This window comes from Accipiter gentilis, chromosome 12 (genome assembly GCF_929443795.1).
Source record: "Accipiter gentilis chromosome 12, bAccGen1.1, whole genome shotgun sequence".
NCBI lineage: Eukaryota > Metazoa > Chordata > Aves > Accipitriformes > Accipitridae > Astur > Astur gentilis.
The window spans coordinates 33,666,513-33,692,370 of NC_064891.1; the positions used below are offsets into that span (position 1 = coordinate 33,666,513).

The 25,858-nt window shown below is 44.7% G+C and overlaps 1 protein-coding gene and 1 long non-coding RNA gene across 2 annotated transcripts in view; one reads left to right on the forward strand and one right to left on the reverse strand.

The window, feature by feature from the left end:
- The window catches only part of ARHGEF38 (Rho guanine nucleotide exchange factor 38), a 36,668-nt gene extending 15,504 nt beyond the window's left edge, over positions 1–21,164 (reverse strand). The window contains exons 1-6 of the mRNA XM_049815582.1: positions 21,066–21,164; positions 20,600–20,834; positions 10,475–10,665; positions 7,792–7,915; positions 3,242–3,389; positions 208–225 (exon numbers count right to left, since the gene is read on the reverse strand). Coding sequence (XP_049671539.1) covers positions 208–225; positions 3,242–3,389; positions 7,792–7,915; positions 10,475–10,665; positions 20,600–20,834; positions 21,066–21,164 — 815 coding nt within the window. The remainder of the gene's footprint in view (positions 1–207; positions 226–3,241; positions 3,390–7,791; positions 7,916–10,474; positions 10,666–20,599; positions 20,835–21,065) is intronic.
- Positions 12,913–14,521, forward strand: LOC126044784 (uncharacterized). Its single transcript, XR_007507779.1, has 3 exons — positions 12,913–13,023; positions 13,413–13,545; positions 14,427–14,521. It is a non-coding gene; the product is annotated as an uncharacterized LOC126044784 (long non-coding RNA).
- Positions 21,165–25,858: the final 4,694 nt, after the last annotated feature.

Sequence of the window (25,858 nt, forward strand, 5' to 3'; positions counted from 1 at the left end):
GTGGAGTGGTAATTAGAAAGCTAGACAGGCTTAGGGAAATTAAAACTGAGAGTCTTTATCACATATGTCCTGGAAAAATCTATGGGTTATACCGACACAAAAGGCTTGTGTTCTTAAAATTTCCACATGTACAGTTTTAAGCATACTGAAGATAAATTAAAGATACTTTAAAGATTATTTTACATTTAAGAAAGGCATAATACTTACTCTTCCTCATATATCTTTCTGCAAAAGAGAAGAAAACAAAACACATATTAGATTCTTCCTAAAAGGATTTATACAGATCAGGAGCCAGATTCTCAGATACACTTCAGTGACACAGAGCAGCCGTAACTGGCCAGTTAACTTAGGTTTATGTCTGCTATGTGTCAACAGAACTGCAAAACAGCCAGAGGGTACCAGTGAATCTGGCCCTATATCTTTTTGAAAGGACAGCCCCAAATGAGAAAGGATTGTCAGAAACCTGGCTTTGGCTGTAAGACCCAGCCTTGTCCTAACACTGTTAGAGAAGGAAATTTGGGTCAGTGCGCTAACAGCGGTAAGTAACACCGAGTCCTTAATACAAAAAGTAAAATTTAACATCATTCTTACACTTTACATACATTCCCATCTACTCTCCTTAAATAGAAGTGTATTTCTCAATGAGAAAGAATACATTTCAGGCTTTTAGGATATAGAATCAATGAAGCTGTTAAGTTTTTTGTAGGCTACACATCAACTGAAACCTCTTCAGAGTAGGATGGTGTTGATACATATACTGAAAGCAGCAGGGACGTACAGTTGTAGTTTGGAAACGTGCAAACATGCACATAGAATATTTTCCTTATGGTATGAATTCACTCAAATGCAAGGGAACCAAAATGTCGTTCCATCTGTGCGTTAGGCTTTCCTGACATCACATTGTCAGCCACTGCTTTTTGACTGCTTGCACTCTTATGCCCTTACCCACTGGTGCCTAACTGAGCATCTGGAAGCTGCTGCTTTCATTGCTTCTGCACTGTCAGCACTTTGCGTGCTTATGACGTCCCTCTGCCCCTGTATTAGTTGACCAAGCTACTTCAGGCTGAAAGCAGAGCAGGTAGTTGCCAGCATCTTTTCATTTTTACCAGCTGCATTTCTTTGGCTAAGCTAGCAAACAACATCCCCAGTTTGCATAATCGCTGCTGAAACACGGGACTCTACAGAATTTGGATTTGCACATGTCTCCAAGGCAGACACCTACATTTTGGGATGGAATTTCTCCTCTTCAGTCAACAGGAGGAATAGGAATCTCAGCATGCCTAATTAAATCTGATTTGTCTGTACAGATGTGCAGAGTGCCACTTTCAAATTGCTCCTGATAACAGAAGTTGTTTTTCACATGGCAGATATTACTCAGCTGAGGAACTGAAGCCCCTAGTAAACGTTAGCCCATTTTAATTTCTTTAAAAAGGGAACAATATTCTTTCCAAGGATAAAAAGAATTATTTAAGAGTAAACATTTCTCAAGAATAGTCGTCACCAGCCCCCGCATTTATGTCTCACAACGGAAAACAGCCTATAACTTCTTTGGTAAAAATGCTGCATAATTTTCTTCCTCGTGCAAGTATTCTCCAATCAGTTCAATCACAGGTTTAGGTGACCACAGCTCTGCATTTCAGTGTGCACTTTCAGGTCTTAATATTTGAATCGGCTGCAATCTTTAGGCACCAGGAAAAACCACAATATAGTATACATGCACCAGTGCCTTTCTCGTTGGTTCCTGTTTAAAGGCTAATCAGGAAAGAACAAGACAAAACAAGGCTTCATTGTGAGGAAGGCTTTGTCACTTCCTGCTAGCAAAGGCTACAATGGCTCAGCACAAAATATCCTTTCTCTTCACAAATCCCAGCTGTGATGTCGGAACAGGAGCTCCTCTTGCTGGCTCTGGAATTCAAGTGGCAGCATCCACCCTAGCATGTACACGGATGCTATCTTTTATCTCTGTTTCCTTCCATGTCCCTTTGCCTCAGCAGCAGGGATGAATGAATGACAGGAGCAGCTTCTCTTGATTAGCCAGAAAAGAATATTGTAGGCATCAGCAACTAAAACAACCCCTTAGGGGAGATACCTGGCCATCCATGAGCCTGAAAGCCTGAGTTTATATGAAAATCTATTTCTTTCAACTTCCAGGGTAGCTAAAACCTAAGTACGCTGCACATATACTTTGTTATGTATTTAATAACTGGACATGTTGCACAAAATAAGCCTTATTTTCAACATAACCTGTCTTCAGATTGAATGTTTTTCTTCTGATGTGTGTAATATTTTCCTGCACCACTCTTCCCAGATTTCACTTGGACATACTTCCCATCTCCTAAGTCTTAACGCATCTCTGCAGACTGATCACTAACTGGGGTGTGGTTGAAATATCTGTTGCTGATGTGCACTCCACGATTTGTGTTAGCTTTACATCTCTCCTACAAGCATGCAGCATGGGCCTTTCCTGGAGCCGGAGCTAGACCTCTGATCTGAGAGACCGTGGTGCGTTCCCTCCTGACAACTCTGTCTGATGGTTTCGGGAAAGTGAGGGGGCAAGGGGGATTTATGGGTGGAAGAGAAGCACTCTCCATGGAGTGGATGAGCCGGTTCCTGCGAATGGCTGCAGCAGGAAGCTGCGCTGGAGGAAAGTTGGATCCGTTATTCTGCGGCATTCCCAGTTCTCGACACATTTCCCCAAGGGGCTGGCACTGGAGCCGACGGCACAAAGCACGTGCCAGTGGTGGGACCTGGCAGCTTGCTCCAATGCTGCTCACTCTCAAATACTCCCGTCATGAGAGGTCCGGCACCCCACAGCCGCTCCAGATCCCTGGGGCCTTGCAACAGGGGTCCAGAAACACCGGTGTGCGTGAACAGCTCTGTTACAGGCTATTTTAATTCAAGCAATACAATTGCTGAAGACGGGGACAGCATGTTTCCTGGGAGTTGGGCGAGGTGTTCCCCATAGCCCATGATATGATGCAGCATTTTTTTCGCCATTATGGGGCACTAAAGCTAAGGGAAGAGCAACCTTTCTTGCGCTATTTTTGGCCATCTTGGAGAGAAAGAAATCTAATCATGGCCCCTGGCTTGTCATCTTTTCATGAAAGCAGCATAAGCCAGAGCTCCCAGCAAGCTTCATAAAACTCTGGATTTACAGGGGACCTTTCATCTACATCCATTTAAAATGTTCCCTGCCAGGCAACTGACTATGGACGGAAATCATCATTTGAAAAGATCTTACTTTAAGGACTGTACACAGTGTCTTAAATGCTGCTTCAGTTCTTCATCCTTTTCATAGGATTCCAGCATGGTGTGTGCATCATCATGGCGATAGCAGTAGATTTTATATGTGTCTTCTAGTGGGCCTTTAATCTGCAAGAACACTTCCCCTGTTAAGGAGAAAAACAAAGCGTGTCAAGCCAGACAACAGCATCTCAGAAGGAGTTTTATTATTCCACCACATTAGCCGTGAGCTAAAAAGGCTGGCTTCCACTTTACTTCCCTTAGAAACGATCTTGCGTGTTTATGTGCATTATTTATTACATGTATTTCTCAGCTGCTCATCTTTGTCACAGCCAGGCACCATTATATCAGTGTTAATGCACAAAAATTCCCTCAGGAAAAGGCATGAAATCTCTACACCTCGCACCCCTTCATACACAACCCCCTAATTCACTGCCCCAGCTTAACGTCCCTTCAGTGGAAACCACACTGGAGAGCTTAACGGTTCAGGGGAGACCATTTTTGTGCCTGTGGGCTGGCAGGAGGGGTGAATGTAAGCCTGATAATTTTCCTTTTGACTTTTTTTTCAACTGAATATGAACTTAAATGGGTTATAACAGGAATAATGACTCTATCTCCCATTAGCCATTTCACTTTTATCTATTTTGCAAAATCCTGAAATGGCAATTGTTATGGTCTAGAACAGAGATTTTTCTTCACGTGACAGAGGAACAACCTCCACCCCTCCCCTAATTAAATAAAACCACTGTGGATTACAGCCATTTTTATGTAGTATCTAGGTTTATATGCAACTGAAGGGGGAAAACGTTTCCATTTGAGTCCTCCACACCACCGTTTTCCCCCAAAGAACAGCTGGGAATTTTAGAAGCACTGAAGTAGTCCTGCACGCATTTCCCATTTAATTCTGGTGCCTAATTCTCTCAGCCTGAAACTCCTGTAAGAGTATATGTAAGAAATATTATCTGAGCGGAGAAGGCATGCTTCATCTCTTCTGCTGAGACATTCATTCGGTTCTTACAGCCGTACGTAGCAGCACCCTGATCAGCATCCTTGGAAATGCATGTCATAAACAACAGCAATGGTGAAAACTCCCGTCTCGGGCATTTACTGAAAATTACATCTATGTGGCAACCAGTCCAGTGTTTTATAAACATTCCTGTTGAGTTATAGCAATGATTATTAAAGTTAAAAGCCAAACGCCACATTAATTGGGAGCTCTCTATTTATTCACGGAGTGAGCGCCAGGCTGTCAGGCATCCTGCATGTTTCATCCTGACCAGAGTGGGCTGTTTCATAATACATTGCACTGAACTGCTCCGTCTTAAAGTGAAAAATGATTCAGTTACCACAGTAACACAGCTCTGGGTTTTTTCCCCTAACAGCGAAGGTTAACTGGGCTGTCTAATGCATGTTGGTTTCAAGGTGTGAATAAGGGAACAACAATGATGGAGCTAAGACCGCAAGAGTTGATTTTAGTCACTGTAAGGCCACAGTCAGAAAAGCACCAGCATCCTCTAGTTAAATGCTCTTCAGCTGTCTGTCTTCTCTGTCTTGTGCTTAATGCTAATGCTGATGGCTACCAATGCACATTACATCCTGACTTTCCCCATGAACTCTCTACACAGGCCTTTATTAGCCAACGGTGTAAGGGGAAACCTTAACAAGCTTTCTCTTGATCTTGCTCCCTTGGTACCTGATTCTCGGAGATGCTGAGCTCTCACAGTTTCCACTAACTTTAAGCAGAGCTCCAAGTACTTAGCGTGGCCTGTACTATGCTAAGCCCTCAAGTGAGGTTATGTTTTCAGTAGCAAAAATACAAGCTGTAGACTTACAGCTCATTTCAGCATATACTAGAGGCTGGAAATTATCATTCTCTTCTCCAGAATGAAAGAGATGAGCGAGATCTGTTCACTGATGTATTGTGCCACAATGACAGATACTTTCATTGATGCTCAGTGATGAGAAAAATTATGTGCTGATTTCACAGATAGGGCCTTTTAAAAGCAGATGGATTTCTTAAGCCTAAAGCCCTTCTTGGCTCTGAGCCATATGGACCGAATCAGATGAGCTTTGGGCATATCACTGTGGGAGCTTGCTTTATGGACCAAAACCACATTGTATTTGGGCACAGCTTTTAAAACACGGAGTCTTTTGCGCACTCTGACTGATGCAAATCTGCATCATGTCTCTTCTTAAGTGTGCTGGTCACAAGTCTCAAAGAGAAAATCCTAGGAGGAAGGCTTGAGCAACAGAAACAGTTTCTTCCTGGGGCTTTCAGCAGCGCTTCCCATATGGACAGTAGTGGGAAAGGGAAGAAGAAGGGCTCTTATAGCTAAAGCCAGGCTAAGGATACTAAGTCTTCATTTTCGTCTGTATACAGTATCCAGAACGAACAGAGAGGAGAGAAAATACAGGAGAGAGAACTAGAAAGGGTACTCAACCTCAGTGGCGTTTAGCATCAGAAGACCAAGCACCACAAAAGGTCCGTCTACAATAGCATTTTAGCTCAGATTAGGAGAGGACTTTTGAAGCCAGTCTCTCAATATTCCTCATCTCCCATGCCTTGGCTGTGTGGTGGAGCCGTCACAGACACACAAACCGGATCCCTTTGAGGATGGTAATTACCAGAAGATGCACTCCGAGGGCACATCTTATGCTGTCCAACCATAAAGGGCATCTCTCAATCCACAGAAGCAGGCTGCAGCCAATCTGAAGTAAAACCTCTTGAAATGTGTGGTATTGATACCAGGACCTTATCAGCAACTGTTTCACTCTACAAGTCTGCTCCTATTGGACATCACTACTCGTCAATGTGGACATAGCATAAGGTGTGGAGAACATATACTAAAATACAATATGAATATGAGCAACCACATTGTTTTGTTTTCACACCAGTGAATCAGCAGTTCTCCTCAACCTCACCATGACTGGGTTGCCTTCCAAAGTAAGATATTTCAATGCAAGATGCCTACATACCATAAACAAGACAGAATATGATGGGGGTGTTAAACATTCTCAGCCCACTTTTTCTATAGGCTGGCTTTAACAACTTTTACACTGATTATGAAGATCCTGAAAACAAAATTATCACCTTGATATACTTTTAGAAGATGGCAAACTTACTAATTTATTGCTTACGGTGATGCAATTATTCTCCCTGCTTTTGTCTCAGCCTTTGGAAGAACATCTCACACCTTACTTGCCATCTTTTTCCCTGCCATAAGTTAGCCAACTCTGTGATCCACAGTCCCATACATTTTCATGGTTCTTTGTCTGAGTCTGGAGAAATACACCCTAATAGATGGACGAAATTGTTTGTCTTTACTTCCGCATGTGGCAGGGAACTAAAAGGAAGATTCTCTTGGCTGTGAGAAAGGCACTTCCTGCTAGAATAGAACATTGCTTATTAAGGGTATGACTCATCATGATGCACTTTTATTGAAATACCGCCAAACAACACAGTTGCATCAAACTACGTTAAGCTGTTGCCTTGGCAAAACAGATTGAGACGTGCTAGGATTAATACTTTTCCCAAACCTCATATGTTTTAATATCATGTTTCTTAGTCAAAAGGCAACCAATAATTTTTTATCCCATTATTTGTGAGAAGAGGGGTCCTTTCAATAGCATGTTACCTGTGGTATGTGGTCAGTTTAGGGAAGAAAGAACCTCCCTGACCTCTGAATCATGGCTGGAAGTTTTTTAAACTGAACTGGCTGACTTTGCACTGAAGCAAATTAAGAATTCTCACCTGATCCCTTAAGGTGGATCACCTACTGCCTCTGCACTGAAAAAGCAGTTACAGGAGAGCTGATGAGTAGTAACTTCTTAAACTTCTCCAGCTGTGCCAGAATGTCAAGTGAATAGATCGTAGCCTTAATATTCATGGCCTGACCTGCAGAATGTGTGACTGTCGTGACGTATCCAGCACCAACCCGTTTGCTGGAAACACCCATGATCCTTACAGACATTCCTGCACAGATTCCCACAAACTTCCTATCATTTACAGCTTCCTTGCCTTTACTGACCACGTCCCTGTTAAGCACACCTGTTAACCACCTCTTACATGAATTATATCGCCAGTAGATACATGTTTACAATGTTTGGGAGGGGTGGGGTAGTGATGTGTTTATTATTACAATCATTTTTAATGCTTTTCTCGAATGGCACAATTATGAGTATGCAATATAAGAGTTGGTGTAAGCGTGAGCAGAGTTAGGTAGGCAATATCAAAGTAGATGAAAAGGATATTATCAGGATGTGGCATAACTCAGTGCTGCAGTTTTTACTCATGCTAAAGTCACTCTCTTCTTCCTTCCTCCCCCTCAACATCCAGATGGATGGAAAAAGAGCATCATGATCATATGAGTAGAGTAGAGCAACTGGAGAGGTTTCACATGTCATTTTTCCTGTGTCATTATGGACAGCTTGTAGCGTGTTAGCCTCTGAGAGTGGTACTAGTTAAGTCTGATGAGGGTAAAGGACAGGAGAGTGTTATGTTTATTCTTTCACGTAGCTTTGTAGAACTCAAGAGGACAGTAAACATACCGATTATTTGCATGGGTGGTTCCACATCTGTCGTGGCTTCTTCCAACAGTGACAGCAGTTTGGCTGATACTTGATGGACCAATTCAATGTTGCTAAACAAGCCATCCACGTCAAAGCGAGCAATCTAATGGAATACAAATATTAAGCAGCTACTGACGAAGGATAAAGAAGGACATTGTGTATTACAGACCTTCTTTTGCTATGGCCTGGGTGTTCAACACTCCAGGAAGCACCACTTCTGCAAAACCTCCTATAAACATCCTCCTTGTGACTTCAAGGACATGTATACAGTTTTCAGATTAGTATAATATGATTGACGCAGTTAACAAAGGGAATGTTATCAAGTTCTTTTAACCTTATTTTGAACTATTCCTAATCTGAAAGTGTTTAGCTAGGAAGGAAATAAATATTATCATCTGAATAAAGAAAAGATCCGTAGCTGGCTTTAAAATGTTTGTTTACTTTCCTACTGAGGAAAAGAATATTTGACAGTGGATTTGATTCCCTAATTACCAGTTGCTAACAGAGGCCACTACAAAAACTCAGACCTTGGTGCTTTGGTGCCAGCTACCAGGTACAAAGACTTCTAGATGGTGGTACCATTTGAAGCTAGTTGTCCTGTAAATCCAAAAATACAATCAAGATCATATAATTTCCACTAAAACAAACACATTTACAATTCTGGGTATTAATATAACTTAAAGAGCTTCCCACAGAGCCTGGGCGCACAACATTGACTTCAGTGAACCTCACCAGTTTATACCAACAGAAAATTTGGTTCCGTGTCCCTACTCATTTTAGACCAAGTAAAAAATTTCCAGGACACATACTTTTCCTGCAGTAGTTATTAATTTCCTTGCACAGCAGGGCAATAGTTAACATTCCAGGACAATTGGCGATAGCCAGTGGTAATGTGGTAATACTGAGAACAAAGGCAAGATTTTAACATCCATATTGATACCCTCTGAATTTATCTCTCCATTAGAAACAGAATTGCTGACTTACATAGCAGCTTACCAGATGCCAGGAGGATCAAATTGCATGCTATTGTAACAGAATCAGAAATACACTTTTAGTACTAATGCAGTTAATTTCTTTGTAAGTATTACAGGGGCTAAAACATGTTTTATCCCTGTGGAAATATGAAACAGATTCATTGCTAGGTCAATTTTCTAAATGCTATCCTTCTCTAAACACATTACAAAATTTCAGTACGGTAGTTTATCTGAGAACTAGCCTTAAAACCATAAAGCATTCTCGAAAGCCTTTCAAAAATGCAGAGGCTATTAAATTAAAACAGTTATAATCTCTAAATTACTTTTCTTGTATACATCTAGCACAGGACTTCTGACCTCCTCTCCAGCACAATGCCTACGTAGTACTGGGAACTACGCTGTGCATGGACACTTACACACATTAATACAGTGACAAAGGACAGAATAAAAATGTATGTTTTCAGCTGGTTGGAAAAGAGCAAAAGAATGCAGCACACTTGTCAAAAATCTCTATGAGTTCAACCAGGGAATACTCTTGCTCAGTGCTGGCCAGGCTGGGGAGGTAGTCAAGTGGAGACTACTTCTAAGTAGGTGAACAAGTGAGGAAGAAGAAGTCAAGAACTCCTTAAAGTTATGCCAGCAGATGCCAGCTCTCCTGAAAATGGGTTGGAACAAACTCTGACAGAGTTTTAAGAAACAAAAAAGGTCCTGCAGGAGCTTAAACAGCACGGGCTTCAGCTGGCCACAGCATTTCCTGAAGAGGCAGTGCCAATAACGTCTAAAGACACTTTGGTCTCTGCACCTGTATTTAGTCACCAATTTCATAAGAAACCCTACATACAGAATACTTGTTTTAAGGTCTGTTTAAAATTATTTTTATCCTGTATTAGCAGCAGATATCATCTATGCAGCCTTTGTGAATGCTATGTTGCAGGCCCCACAAATACTAATCTTTCTCTGGACAACCTCTTCTATTCCCAGCTTTTGGCTGCACATTTTCCTACAAATTGAAATACTGTTCAGGAAAAGGTGCTCTTTGAAGTCTCAGCTGAAAAAGAAAATGGGTATCATTGGCCTAATAAAATCTTTTGCCTGAAAGATAGTTTATGAGTCTCCCTTCTTAAAAGTACCTTTTCTGTGTAGAATGCAAATTTCTGAAGTGCTCACTGGTCTGTCAGGCATGTTTTTTCTCCACCACAGCTGTCTGAAAGGCTTGATAAAGTCATCTTTACGACTGAATTTATCCTTGATGGGGAGGTCCATGCCATTCCAGGTTGTTATCACGGAAAAGACTTGGGTTTTTTGGTTTTTTTACTGCTTTTGGAGGTGCCAGTAAAGGTCTGCCAGGGCACGTGCCAGGGGTTATAATTACAGAGCAGTTTGGAGAGGTGGAAGCTGCTCTTGCAGCCCACAAGCAGGGAGATAGCATCCAAGCTGCCCTCTGGGCAAGTACCTTGATGCAGGTTTTATGCAAGTGCAGGGCAAGTGTCAGGAGCATATCTGACTTCCCACTCTCCTCACTACAGCCCTGGCGCGTCCCTTTCTGGAAAACTAGCTCCAGACCTGCTCCCGGCACCATGTCACTCTCGCTCTGACACCTGCGCTCGCATTAAGATCATCCGCAAGCAGAACGTGGGTGAGTTGAGACCTTTGACGTCACCGCCTCGTCCTCCGCCCCCGGTGCTCACCTGCTTTTTCCTCAGGGGCTGAATCACCTCCTTGATGCAGAGATCCAGGTCGCCGATATAGTCTTTCTCCGTCTGCACGAGCTCTGCGATGATTTTCACCCTCTTGGCCATCATGCGTCTGCTAACTTGTTCTTCGTCCTCCTGCGGTGAAGTGGCGGGGGTTGAGGACCCTGCCTGAGGGGCCATTTTTTCTGTTTAAAAGAGGGAGATTTGTGAGGAGCATTGTAATCGGGCGTGCTCACCCAGCTCGCCCTGCGCAACCGTGGGGGAACGTAACCGGTGCCTGTTGGAAGCTCCCAAGTCGCCATAGGGAGCAGAAAAGAAGCTTAAGAAATGGCAAATCCAGATCAGACCGAGTGTCATCCCATCTCCCTCCTCTAAAAGCGGACACAGGTTTGGCAAAGGAAACCGTCCGTTTGGTGCTAAGGGGATAACCCATCACCGGCTCCCCTGGCTTTGATGTCATGTATGTGGGCAGAAATTTTCCATGGAGCACAGGAGAGTTTTATCCTTGTCACACTGAAATTCAAGGATAGCTGATGCCCTTCTACTCCTTTGAAAACAGTCTCGGCCTGACACCTATTAGTTTTGGAGAAAATGTGTTCCTGTGGAAGAAAAAGGCTGTGTTTACCATAAATAAGCTTCACTGGAGTATCCTTTTTTCTGTACAATGTAAAGTTGAGTCTGTTCATGGGAGGCTGAGGGCTGCGGGTACTGGAAGACTAACTTTCAAATGAAGACAATGTTACTAACGATGATGATGAAACCTGTAATTCCATTTAAAAAGTTTTATTTGAAAGAGGCAAAGGAATTACAGGAGAATATGAGAAAACCTTTAATGATCAATAACAAACATTTCTTGGAACAACAGAGATCATTGGGATTGGGAAACTCTTAACTATTTTTCCATACTTAAGACCTAGAATATCCGATTTATTCCAAATACATGGAAATGCAAGCGAGTCTTCTACAGATAGGTAATTTATGTATGCTTCAGGACCTGCACACAATCTACTTATCTGTAATGATGATCTTTCCTTTCGCTGGTTCGTAAGCCAGCCTGCAGACATCTATGTCAGCTGTACAAAGGGCACTGAATTTTATCTGTGTACACTGACAATCTGTATTTTTTCGTTAGGAAAAACACACACAGAAAAAAAAAAAAACCCAAAACCCACAAGTGAAAGATTTCAGAGGCTATTCTGGTGTTTTTCTGCTAGCCACAAGATGGTGCAGAGTACCAACAAAGATGGACATGTCATTACCGTACTGGTGTCTGCATTATCCAGGTCGTGCTTTGACAGCATGGGCTTTTATTGCTCAGCAGCAAAGGATGGGAATCTCTGCTGAGGATCAGACTGCTAGGCCTTCATGTCAACTTCTTGTAGGGAGAATACTGTATAATGAGGCAAGAGGAAGCAGTATTTGATGCTTTGCTCGCTGATAGCCAATACGGAATATATTGCAGTTGTTTGAATTGATTGTCAAGGGTGAGGTCATGAGCGCTCGAGTGAGCGTCAAACAGCGTGCAGCTCACCTCCACAACACTGGCCAACGCTGTAGGTGATAACCTGGAGCTGGACTTGTGGAAAAACCAAGCAGCTTTCAGGAGAGAGGGCTTTGAGCCGTCTTCCGCTGAGAGGTGTAAAATGTTACGAATCCAATGTATCGTCATCCTCAACCCCTTCTACAATTATGCTGGCCACTGATATTCAGAATGGACAGTTTTGTTATTAATGCTTCTCCCATCAGGTTTTCTAGTGAGACTGATGTGACCACAGTTAATGTTTTAAATAGCTGCTTTTGGGACTGCACCTCTGCCTCTGTACTGCTAGTTGTAAACAGCAAGGACAAGGAACCCAAACAAACAGGGGAGAGGGGGCTCTTTTTTTCAGACATTTTTGTATTTGGATGTACTTTTTACCTCTGAGTTTTTAGCCTTGAAGTCTGTGTATAACACAAGCATGAACATTTTGTCATCAAATTTGCACACAGACAATAAAATAATGGGGATATCTCCTCTCCGCAAGGCTTGGGCTATCAAAAAATTTTAAGCTGAATCTTGCCCTAGTGAGTCCGTGTTGGTGTGAGTGCATGGACTGCACAGGAGCTTGCACTGCTGCAGAGCTCATCTACCAAAGGTGCTGTGTGCTGGACGAAACAGACTCTGCCCTTTAGTGAGGGTACCAGTATCACTCCACAGCTCCCTCTGGGCAATTTTCTGCTAGGGTTGCAGAATGAGACCACCTTGCCTGCTGCTTACGTGCTAAAATGGCAGGTACTTTTTCCTCTAAAAAACTTACAGTATGTAACCACGCTTATAAATTCACAAGGAACCACACGAACAATCCAGTTCTGTTCCAGTTCTGCACCAAAATCAGCATTTTTCTTGAGTTCGGGTGTGAAAACATTTGTGTGTGTGTGACTGCATGCGAAAGTTCAGGGCGACTCCTGAGAAAGTGCAGGGAGGACCAGACATCCTGGAAGATCTCAGAAGTGTTGTTTCGTCTCACATGCAGCACTGCTACAATATCAGATGGAATCTGAAGGTAAACACAAGATGCTGTGCAAAAGAACTTCCTAATCTTTTGTACTGCTGGCAGGGGAGGGCATTATATGAGCAAAATAAAGCCACTGTATCCCACTTCGGGCTTGAAGTCGCAATCCCTCGAGAGGCTGTTCTTTCAGCTTATGTCATTAGCTTGCCCTGATCAAATTTGATTCTTGAATTATGTCAGGCCTCATCTATTATCCTTATTGCATGATAGATAATAATGCCAGGAAAGAAAAACTATTCTCAACAGGAGGAAATAACCATGAGAAATACCAAGTAGATGCTGTTTCCTTATAGAAAGCATGTTTCTTAATAAATGTAACCTTTTGTTAAAAGTAATATAATTTCCCATTTTCACTCCATACATTCACTTTTTCATTTCAGGCATGTCTGTCTCTACAGAATGCAACAGCAAGATCCTGAAGTGATGATTACAGCCAAAACCTGTGATTTCATGTTCAGCTGATTGCTTTTGACCAGTTTGAGAACATTAGTAGCTTGCTGAAATCCTTGTGGAGTAAGTGAAAGTTTAATGAATGCACAAACAGCAAGTGCATATCTAGAATATAAGCAGACTCGTTTCTACCTGGTAACATGTACCAGCCCCAGAATGGTTTGAGAGAGAGGATTAGCCAGAAAAGACATTGCTGAGGATTAACTATTACAGTAAGAATTTGGCTCATTTGTCCTTAGAGATGCTTGGTTTAGAAAAAAGAAAAAACCTGTCTGTTGAATGTTTTATTAGACAGCTGTGTCTTAAGACCAGTTTACAAAAATGTAATTGGTACTTTTAGTAGGCATAAAAATATAAAGGTAATAAGGTAATGTTTGCAATTGTTGCTTTGTGATGTCAGTTATCGGCAGGAGTCGCCTTTCTGGAGGACTTTGCTTTGGAGAGGAAGGTGACAACTTTGGTTCTCCTGCTGTTTATTGAAGTACACGGCTCTAGTTGCACAAAACAAGAGGTTCACTATGTGATGACATGGACAAAGCACCCCCACGTCTCACAAAAACAGTTTCTTGCAAGTGTGAAGTCTGAAAGTATCCCCCAGATGGAGACACCCAGCAGTGCAGTGAGAGCACGGAGGAATAGAGCTTGCAATGTGCAAATGCAGCAGCTCTCTTCTAGGCCCAGGGGAGATGGTGGGGGATCCACAGCAAGTGACCGGAGGAGCAGCCATAGCAGGTTTGCAAGATCTATGCGTGCAAATTTCCCTGGCTTTCCCACCTAGAGAGTGAGCATCCTTCCTCCCAGGTAAGATGCTCAGGTTGGATATTACATTTGCCCTTGGGGATGGGACCCATTCCATCTGGAAGTGAAGGCACTGGCACAGAATATAGCAACAAGTACAGTAATGTTGGTGCATAGAGTGAGTAACAGGCCTTTTCATTTTTTAGGCAGCATTTGGAGGACGCCAAAGGAATGCAAGTTCTGCACTCGCGCTCTGCCAATACGGGGATTTTGCCTGGCACAAGGGAGCAGCAAAGGCATAAGTTATCAAGGTATAACAAACAAATTACAGCATTACTGTGTTTTCACGTGTGAAACCTGAGTCTCACACCACCCTGGATAAAATTACTCCTCTGTGAAAGCAAGTCCTCAGATAGCCTGTACCCTCAGATAACCTAGGTATTACACACAGGAACGTACACCGGCTTTTATCAGCTGGATTTGGGAACGAAATGCAGGCAGCCAAGTTCAAGAGACTGCTGCTGTGGCAGCTTTCCTCTCCCCCCTCGCATCTCCCCTCGCACCACAGCCCCGGCTCTGCCCCTTACACCCCTGCTTCCACTGAGTGCCAGGAAAGCTGCGGGGCACAGGGACACTGGGATCCTTGGAAGTGAGGGAGCCTGAAATGGGACAAGCAGTGGGAAAGGATGGAGTGTCCCACTGCATGCGGGAGAAGTACATCACATGAGCTAATACACAAGGTTTTTTACTCCCGATCCCCCTCCCCTTGTGAGGGACCACTTCACAGGGGTGTGGTAGTTTTGCACCAGAGTTATTACAGCACAATGCTGTGCAAACATGGTGTGAATTAGTTCCACTGAACTCCAAGTTGAGCACTGAGATACAAAAGGATTGGGAGAGGGTTGTGGAAAATGCCTTTTCTTCTTCTACTCACAGACACACAGAAGAGCAGCATTGTTCAGGAGCGGGTTTGTTGCACACGGGCTGGGAGTTACACACGCAAAAAGCCCCTTTTCTGAACACAGGAGGAGAACACCGCAGGACCAGAATGACCTTGCACCAGTCTTCCTGGGCAACAGGTTCGCTCATAAAATCTGCATCAGAGACTTCCTTGCAATTAGGTCATTCAATCTTTGATCATTTTTCTGTTCCATAAGGTACAGAAAATATTTACATTCAACACACAAGTTCTTTCTTCAATTCCTTGACAGCAGACCGCTTTAATTATATGTGTGCTGACAGGACTACAGAGAGATCCCATGTGACCGCGGTGGAAGGGAAGAAAGCTTATCATCAGGTGACAGAAGAATGCCCTTATTGTTAGTGCCAATACTTACAAATAAACCTTTCCAGTGTGTCATATACCGGTATAAATATACCACTCCTGTGGCATTGAGCTAATATGTTACTGAAGTAAGAACCAAGGAAGGGCTGCATCTGAACCACTTCCCTCGGGGCACACGCGCTTCAAGATTTGGCACAGATTAACTGTACCAACTGTGAGCTGTGTGACTCACAACACAAAGTATGCCAAATAATAGAACATTTGCTAATATGGTCAGAGAAGGATCCATAAACCTCCTTGGGTTCGAGTCTTCACTCCTTTACCCCGGTTGCTGTTACTAGTTATGCTGCGGTAGCTCCTAAGAGTCCTAAGCCACATGGCAGGACTTGCTTGTGCTAAGTGCTGTGCAAACACAGCAGCACAAAATGGATTCTGCTCTGAAAAGATGAGCTCGCTTCCCAGCCTGGCTTCCACTGCAATAAGTTCAAGGATTAATTCCAGCTTTATTGCAGCGCAAGTTAACAGAATTAGATGCTCTGAGCTTAAATTTGCACAGGAGAAAATAGAAGTATTTGTTAGATTGTGATTTCTCATCACAGAGCGCAGGCAGGTATCTTCATCAAGCCATCTCCTGCACTTCAGGAAATAATCTGGACTTTTACTCCTTACTGTACTTGAGCAAACCAGCTGCTCCAAAGATCAATACATTTCACAGTGAAATAGGATATTATCTGCATTGTACTCCATAGAAAGTTAATCAGTAAGTACAGTGCAAAGCAAATAAGGAACTGGGGTGAGGCACGGAGGATCTTTACTCCTGGCGGGAGGTGCCGAGAAGCTGTGGGCATGGGCAGCCCACGCGGGAAGAAGCGGGGTGCTCTGCAGGCAGGGGGAAGGACGGGATGGAGGAAGGTGCCCTGCTTGTGATGGAGCGAAGGGGGATGAGTTGCGTCTGACCGGGCTTTTGTATACCAAGGGATAGCAACTTTCTATGAATTTGTATAATTTCACAGGTTTCTGCGTCATTTCTGGTGTTGGTTATTTCTCATAACTACATTAGACACAGGCAAAACGTGAAATTCGGGTTCAGATATGAGCTCTGAGGCAATATATTGCGTCAGCTGTGCGATTTGAATCACTGTATCTATTACAGGTATATCACTGATGTATTTTAAATTGAAGCATGTGCAAGTCATTTAATAACACTGTAGCTGACCCATTCATAGCTAAAGTTATAAGGGAGTTAATATGTCATAGATTTGTAAAACAAGAAGTGTTTTCAAAGCATGCATTGTCTTGCTGAAAACTGCAAATGTGATCTCTGGTTCCTTCTGGAAACCCGCCATTTTCTATAGCTCATTTTTCACAGCAAGCACAAGTTTGGTATACGATTATTAACAAAACCCAACAATCTGTCCAAAACCTAACAGAGAGTGAACTGTGTTTTAAATTCCTTTTCATGGTCTGTCCTTTTTGGTTGATAGCATCTATCCCCATGATACACTGTCTCTTAATCTGCCCTGATCTTGCAAACATTTATGTGCCAATAACTACATCAAGCAAACTCCTCTTACCGAAATGCATAGGTACTCACAGAATGGTAGCTTTAATATAGTTACTTTTACAGCTGCTACTGATGGATTTTCACTGCAGAAAAGAGACCGACTCCTACCAGCTAAACAGCTACGTATAGTACATTTGAAAACAGAGCTGCTAAATACCATTTTGTGCCATTGCTTAAGGATAGCAGCAAGTTCCTCCTTCCTCTTGAAAGGACATATGTGCAGGATTTTCTAGTGAATGTAGAGCAGAGCACTGCATAGAAATATTACAGGAGCTCTGTCTTAGCTCTTATAATGACCCTTGATATTATTTCTGCACCCACCACAAGTGCTAGTGAATATATCTTCTTTAAACCCATTCTTCCCTCTTGAGACAAGTGATGCTTCTGTCCAGTTGATGGAGAACTATGGAAGAAAAACATATATTTGGCTTGATGAAGGTATTCCTGGACTCATCCAAAAATGCAGCTACAACCTGAGTTCTAGATGACTGCATGGTTGTATCACTAACCTGCCATTTGATAGCAATCGCCTTATTTTCCCCTATCTAAAATGGGGCTTCAGGCATTTGGTTATCTCACAGGATGAGTTGAAATAGATCCACTAATGCTTGCCAAACTCTTTGAGAATATAATGGCTACTTTGCATCTTACTTCCTTTTTAAGTAGAGTAAAGCCAGGAGGTGTTGCATGGCCGTTCACACCAGATAAGGTATTGAATAGATGTGTCTAGTATAATAATTAACCATGAAAATGCTTTGCTGTGTTTTTAATGAATCCTTTTAAAGTGAAAAATGCTTGCAGAAGTTTGCACCTTTGACAATGCTATTGTGAACATGTTTGTAGACTTACAGAGCAAACCACCTTGATTACCTTGGAGATCTGGATGGTAGGCTTCCTTTCTCACTCTTTAGAGAAAACATTTTGGAATCTGTATAAACCAGCAAAACTTAAGAGAAATCCAAGGGCAGAAACTGAATTCTCAGAAGTTTCTATGCCTGACTGCTTGCTCACTTGTTTTTGGTTGGTTTGTTTGTTTGTTTATAGGCTTTTATTTGGGGACCTGTATTTCCAGCACACTGAGCTGCACTTTGAGCATATACTTCAAGAGCTGCTGGAAATGGCTGGGGGGAGAGAGAGGGCAACAACCTGGTTTCTACTCAGGGAACCATCTAAAGCACGCAGAGGGCTGGAACGGCCCTCGAGAGATACCTCACCCAGCAAATGTGCTGCAAAGCTGATGTAGGCACTGGGGTGTAAAGACACCTTGGTCCCTGTGTTCTGCGTAGGTTGCCTGCCACTAGCAGAGATGGGGATCCTGCAGCCTCTGACTCTTAGCTGTGGAAACCTGCCCCGATCACGAGAGATTCCCCTCTGCAGGGTTTGCTCCTGTTGCATCTCCTTGTCTTACACGTCCTTGCCTGTGCTAATACCTACCACAGCTCTGCAGATTGAGTGTTAGGAAACAAATTAACAGGGGATTACAGAAGGGAGGGGTAACTAAACACAGAGCTTTTCCTCCAATTCACATGGGAAGCAAATGCAAATTATTACCATTTGTATCTTTTTTCAAAGCATTTACCATTCCAGGGTGATCAGAGAATCCCAACCTGGCAATACAGGACAGACCATTTATGTCCCCAACAGAGCTGTTGGGTTTTCTTACCAAGAATGGAGAACTCAAAAGCTTTGTTCCAACAAAACCACTTCTCTCACCTTGGAGTAAGCCGCGTCACATCCAAGCACTAGTGAGAAAAATGAAGAACATAGAGGCGTATAGCCACAGCACACCGTCAGCGCTGGCAGGTAGCGCATTAGGTCTGGGATCTGTGGTCGTTATCAGATTCAGGCACATCTAGCTCAGCAAAATTTGATCCAGATCAGGCCTTGGCACACAACTGCATTTCCTTCTATTGTGACTGTAAGTACAGTTCACAGGAATTTCTACCGACTTTGTATTTTCACTCTGAGGACAGGCAACTTCTAATCCAACATAAAGCCTCCAGGTCCTTGTTAACCCATCACCATTTTTCTTGAACAAATGCGAGCAAGCAGAGTGAGCTGATACCAGACCGGTGTTTTGCAATAGGTGCTCAGCGGCAGACTCAGCTGGTGGCAGGAGCTGTAAAGCTGGATTTACTGTCTCTTTGGACTGCTGCCATAAACATAACCTCACGCTCTGCCATGACTACCTAGGCTTCCCTCCTCCTTTGCTCCAGATTTTAAACAGGAGACATTCATGGCATGAATACACCTGACACTGGACAGAAGGATCTCACACATTTTGCTGAATACCACTCTGATAACCTTGAGCCCACCTGGGCAACCTCCTTCAGGAGTAAAAAACTGCTGTTTTGGTGGGCCACGTGCCAGGAGCTTGCCTGCCCAGCCACAGCAATCCGTGCTTGTACCCTGAAACACCCCCACCAAGTCCCTGCAGCATGTGCCTGATTTGACTGAAAATTTTTCATCTTCTCATTGATTAGCTATCACGAGGAGGGAACAGCATAATCGATGAACTGCTCTGTTGTTCTCAACGTATGCAGTCCCCATAGAAATCCTGTTAATTTCAGGTTTATTATTTTATTTTCTGCTTTTATTGTCTCTCTGAAGAAATGCTACTTCCTAATTAAGTGCATCAAAACCATAATACAGCAACCCAAAGTATTTTCCTATTTTATTTCCTCATAAAGGTTTATTGCCGCAAGAGTGACTGTCACTAGGCAGTTATATCGCTATTAGTAACAGACACTTATATTAACTCAAACCTCGCATTTGTGATGGGACCCTGTTGTTCAAGGCCCTGGAAAGCCACAGAAATTCATCAGTTTGTGTTCCAGAGCACTCCCAGAAATAGCCGTAAACATTCTTCATGCTTTTCCTCAATTTGTGACATGGCATTTAATTTTTGATTGACAAGCCCAGTACGAGCATACTTTGCCAATTTCTGGTCCAGACGCAGTTTGGTTATTTGAAAAGAAACCCTCTCCACAGTGGCACAATTGGAATCAGCATATCCATCAAAACATGTATTTGGACTTACTTCAGTTCAGGCTCATACAATCTAAGCAACAGATAAACGCATTATAGATCCTGGTATTTTTAACTGAAAGAAAAAACTGCCCTTGACGCTTCTAATTACTTAGCATATACCCCACTTGATACGCCATTCGAAGACAGACAGGATGGAGCCATCGCATTTTCACGTTACCGTTTGCGTTGCAAATGCATTCTGGTGACGAGCAAGAAAGATCCCGATCGCATATGCATTTTGCAGGAACACACCAAACGCTTCGATCGCGTTTGCGTCCTGTCTTCACGACGTTACTTAGAAAAATGAGGGGGGAAATGTCACACCCTGGAAGCGGGGAGCAATGGTGAGAGGGGGCAATTGCTCACTCCAGCTGTGAGCGCGTGGGGGCAGAGGTTGCCATTCCCTTCTTTATCTCCAGGGTGCAGCCTGGAGGGCATTAAGGGACCACCCCAGGCCGGAGCATCCCAGCAGCAAAGCACCAAGCAAGCTTCCCCGGTACCTTGTAATTTCTGGCTGTACTCTGTCCTGTCGGACTGACTCCTCCGCAAGGTGCCGTGGTCCCCGGCGGCGGCGGTGCTCTCCACCACGGGCTCCGTCCTCCTCCTCTCCCCCATGTACAGCTTGTTCCTCAGCAGGGCCAAATTCCTCCTCCTGCCCCCCGCGCCTTCCTTCCCCGGACAGTCCATGCTCGCCGTGGCCAGCCTTGCTTGGGGGCGGCGGTGGCAGCGGGGGCCCTAGGTTGATTCTCAGGGAGGTGACCTTCGCCGCCCGGGTGAAGGCTGGTTGCTTTGGGCTTGGTTTTGGAGCAGGGCTCCCTCAGGCTCTGCAGGGCCCCAGGCTCAGCCCTGCCACCTGTGCCAGAGCAGCTCCACCTCCGGGAAGCTGACGCCCCGGGCAGCGTTTGCCTTCACCTGCCTTATGTGCAAGCACGCCTGGCGGGGCGGGTTTCAGAGCCAGCCCCAAACCGCAGCCGTTCCCAGCCTCTTTCCCCGCTTCAGGGTATGCTGCTGCTCCTCACCCCGCCGCAGGGCCGTGGCTGCCGGCACCCCAAAGCGGAGTCGCATCCTCCCGGCTTCGCCCCGGGCCGCCCTTGCCATGCGCTAGCAGGGAGATGCCCGAGTACGGCGGGACACGGCCACGCTTTCACCGGTCACCTTCCCTCTCTGCACCGCCGGGGCAGAGGGCAAGGCAAATGGGAAGGGGAGGCTAGCCACCCCCTTGAGCCTCGCTCCTTCGCTTTCCCCAGGGAACCGGCAGCCTGGTCAGGACCCCAACTCTTCGCCTATCGAATTGCATCTGCCAGGCTCCCGACCCCGCTGAGAGGTGTAGCCTTTAGGCTGGAAACTCCTGATCTACAGGTTTGAAGGGAAACCGATCACCCAGGGCAATGAAGGAAAGGGCTGAGAAGGAGACGGAAACCCCTCCGGGAGGTGGGAAGCAGCGTGGAGCTGACGCGATCTCAAGCCGGGCTGTGTCCTGCTTTACACCACGCACAGAGGGGCGAGACGAAAGCCTGCCAAGGACCTGCGGAGGCTGTCGTAACAAATCACCGCGCTCTGACGGCCGAGGAAGTGGACACCAAAACACCTGCTTGTAATACCTCCGGATCGGCCCCTGGAAGAGATCTTATTATCCTGTCTGTTAGCGATGGTCTCTGGCATGCACGCACTGCCTAGTGATCCTCCGTAGCGCCGGTCTAATCAGGCTCATGTTAAAACAGCAGGAGCTGCTGGCATCTAAGCTTGGACCGGACTTATCCTGGGAAGAGCCCCAACAGCCATCAGCAGCAATCACTGCCGCTGCTGTGATACCCACCCCCTGCGGCCCTCGCTGCCCTAGGAAACGCAACGTCTGGTGGATGCCCCATGGTGCAGCCTAATCGGTGTCAGCCTCACGCACACTCATTGCCACAGCATCTGCCGGGGGACGCAACTAATGTCCCTCTGACATACGCTGGCAAAGCGTATTGCTTTAGCATTGCCACACTGCGTCCCTGAAGGACTGCGTGGTAGGAAACAACAAGCGGGGATGCAACATAGTAGTGTAACCTCATTTGCCACTTTTCTTTCTCTTTAAGAAGCTGGTCCTGGGATGCAACCTCCTGATCAAAGCCCCTCATTTCTACCCAGCATTGAAAGGAAAAGGTTATGAAACTGTTAAGCAATTTTCTACGTCACATTGCAGCACTGTGCCAGTGCTGCACAAAGTGTCCAGCCCGAACACAGCCTCACAGAGGAATAAAGTGGCAAGGGGAATACCGGGAAGACTTTGTGCTCGCACAGAGAAGTCATGTGTTACGTAGGCAATCCATGTGTTACATCTCATCTCCTCTTTGATATTCCCTAAAGAAACTTTTTGTTTTGCAAGACAGACCACAAAAGTTCCTTGAAAGGCAAAGCAGTGGTGACAGCGAGGAGAGGCATAGGTAGGGACAGAGCAGTGACACCCTTGTGACAAGCGTCAAAGACCCAGCAACAAATAAACAGATTAAGGTGGGAGTTGAGGGAAATCAACCATCCCATCTCCTTACACTGGAGACTTCCTGAGGGTGGTGGTTTTTTTTTTGAAGCAATGGCTTAGCATTCAGCTAGGGTGGTAAAACTGGTTTAAACAGTCACCACCCCAACTGCCCCCCTTTCCCGAATAATTTTGTTCCCATTATTGCTGCAGGGTGTAAACACCGGCATTTGAGATGGAGGAACTGATCTGGCTGAAAAGTCCCTCCCTCCCCCCTCTCCCCTGGGCTATTTTCCATCTGGATCTGTGTTCCTGTTTAGTTCATCACCCAGCTACGCAAGCAGTTGTGGCAGCATGAGGCAGGGGATGATGCAGGGGCACATGTGAGCAGCTGTGGGGAGGGCTGATGGTTGCTTAAGCCAGCACCGCTCAGAGAAGGTATTTCCCCCAGCCAGGATTTTACGGTGTCGTGCTTTTCAGAAGACACAGGTCCCATCATTTATATGAGATTTCCTTATATTTATTTAAATTAAGATGGTTTGGGGGAGAACTGGGGAATATATTTTGGCTGGGTGGAGGTGGAAGAACAAACTTTATAAAATTCTTGGCTTTGTAGGCTCTCTGCCACATATGCAGAGTAACGGCCAAGATAGGATATAGTAAAGTTTGCTCAGGTGTTTATTACGACAGCAAACTACCCACATGCAAAAGTTGTCTTCCTCTTCCTCCTCGACTCAGTCGCAGGTGTGAAAAAGTATGTGTTCATTCAGCAAGGGAACGGTTGCAAGGAAAGCCGGCTGTGGTTTGCTGCTGCCTTTGTACTTGCAATGGTTTACCTGGCTTCAGCTGGCTGCACTATTTCTGAGGCAGCCAGCAGCCCAGAGCTAGCTTACGCCGCAGTTTGGAAACGTAGATGAGTACTTTCTGCAACTTCAAAACATCTCCTCTGTGCCACTCAGCACGGAAAAAGGTCAAAATAGCATGTCTTCTGTAATACTGCAAGTAAGGGAGACGCATTCAGGACCAGTGGCTTCCCTATTGCCTCTGGAGGGAAGGACGTTTGAGACACATCCTGGTTTATCCATCTTCTCGTTAAATCCAATGTTTGTTTTACACTAGTGGGCTGTGCCAGTGCAGCCAGTAGGAGGAATATGGAAAAACAATCATCAGATGCATCTCTGAGCAAGAAACCCCTATAAACTCTTATCGCTGTTTACTGTACTTTACCTGGACTGTAGCAAAATGCCACAGAAAGCACGGTCAGAACTGCATGTGAAGTACTCAACTTCAGTTGCCACTCAATAGGATGAGCAACCCTCTCTCCATTTCCAAATTACTCCTGCTCCCTTCTGGCCCCGGTAACAACTGATGGTTAAGCAGCATCAAAGTCACTAATCCATAAGCCAAGAGGGAATAGTTGGCATCTAGGCGGACAAAACGCTCTTTTTACAATTAATGTGAAAATCTCTTTAACCGCTCCATGTTGCGCTCATTTAATTCTACAAAGCAAACTGGAACCCAGTTGATGTGAGCACTCACATAGGAGTTATTTGCACGGAAGCCACCCCGCTTAAGAGATAGAACAGGTGCTGGTGTCAACACGGAAAATATTGGCATTGTGTTCCCAAGCAACTGTATTAGACACATGTAAGAGCTTATTGTGGTACGGTCAATGCTAACATTTATCTCAGTCCTGAGCTATAAACTAACCAGAAGCGCCATCAAGACTGATGGCCATTAAGTAAGCAAACAGTTATTTGTTTTCTTGTAATACCTCACAGCTGTTACAGAAGATTTCTTTATAACTTAGTATCCCAGAGCATATATGAAAAACGCTGGTGTGACCTGACTACCGTGCCTGTTCCCTTTGAGTGGAGGCACAGACCACTGCTGGAGTCCCGTGTCAGTGACACCAGACTGCCATTTTGAAGCTCCTTCACTGCAATGGCCAGCACAGGCACCAAGCGAAAAGAGAGTCTCAATACGCAGCTGCAGAGCGACTTCACCGGCTAGCACCAATTTTGCCCACATAAAGCGATTACACCCAACAGGCAGTGGAGAAGCAGAAAAGTACCACGGTACTGCTGCAGAAAGCTGTCCTACCCTTCTCACAGGCGGAGCACGACAGCAAAGAGTGTAGGTGTTTTTATAGCTCCCGGCCTCCATATGAGGAAGCCTAGGTGCATATAAAAACAAGCCCGTATCTCTTGTCACGCTGCCTCTGTGCACAAGTCATAGCAAAGATGTCTTCTGAGGCACAAAAAGTTGAGGCTTTGATAACAACAATCACCCGTAAGGCCCGCCGAGGACTTTGAGCGCTGGAAAGTGGCTCGTACGTACACCCTACCTGTTTGCAGCTATACTGGTGAGATAAGAACAGAGTGGCGGGTGAGGATAAAAGCAATAAAAAGGGAAGGCTTAAGGACAGGTAAAACTGGAGTCTACACATTGATTTTTCACAGTGAATGAATCAAAATTACTTTGAAATATACATAGAAAAAAAACTTCAAACACCTTTCAATAGTACAAAAAGAGAAAAAAGCCTGTCTTGTAGGTGAAAAGCTATTTAGTGTGGCAGTGTCACCTTCACTCCTACTGTTGATCTTGCCAGACTGGTGATTCCTGTAGAGAAACAGGTCTTTAGAAGTAAGTGCACAGCGATAATTTCTTTTAGCCCTGTCTACAGTGTTTCTCGGCTAAATATTTGTAGGAGAAATTAATAAAGAATATGCCTGCCAGGGCTCGGGCTAGGCTGTGGATATTTTTAAGAAGGGATGGCTCAACCTATCAGGCTATGCAATCCATCTCCTCCGACTGCTGTGATGCTTTCTTACTCCGAACAAAGCCCCTGCCCCAGTTTACACACAGAAAAGGCTGATGCTTTTTCTGCCTACGGAGAGCGACCCGGCTTTCAAACGAAACACCTGCGGAGAGGATAGGGGATGCTGAGAGAAGGGTCAGCAGGGCTCAAACTGTCCTCGCAGCACCAGTGGGTCTGTCACTGCCAGCCGGGGCTTTGTGTCGGTCTGTGAAACGGGCTCGGAGGCAGGCCAGCTCCCAAAGGCGCACATCTAAAAGCAGTGCTGCTTTGAAAGGGCTAGGAGGTGCGGAGGAGAGGGGAACTCGCTAAGAAACCCAGCAGCCCTTTGATTTCTTTGGCATTACAGCCACACAGTTATTTTCTAAGGAAAATAACCTGACTCTGTTGATCAAGTAGATGGCACTGTGATATCAAAGCTAATGAGGAAAGACAAGCACGCGAGCGAGGCACAGATAAAAGGACAGGAAGATGAATCTTCAT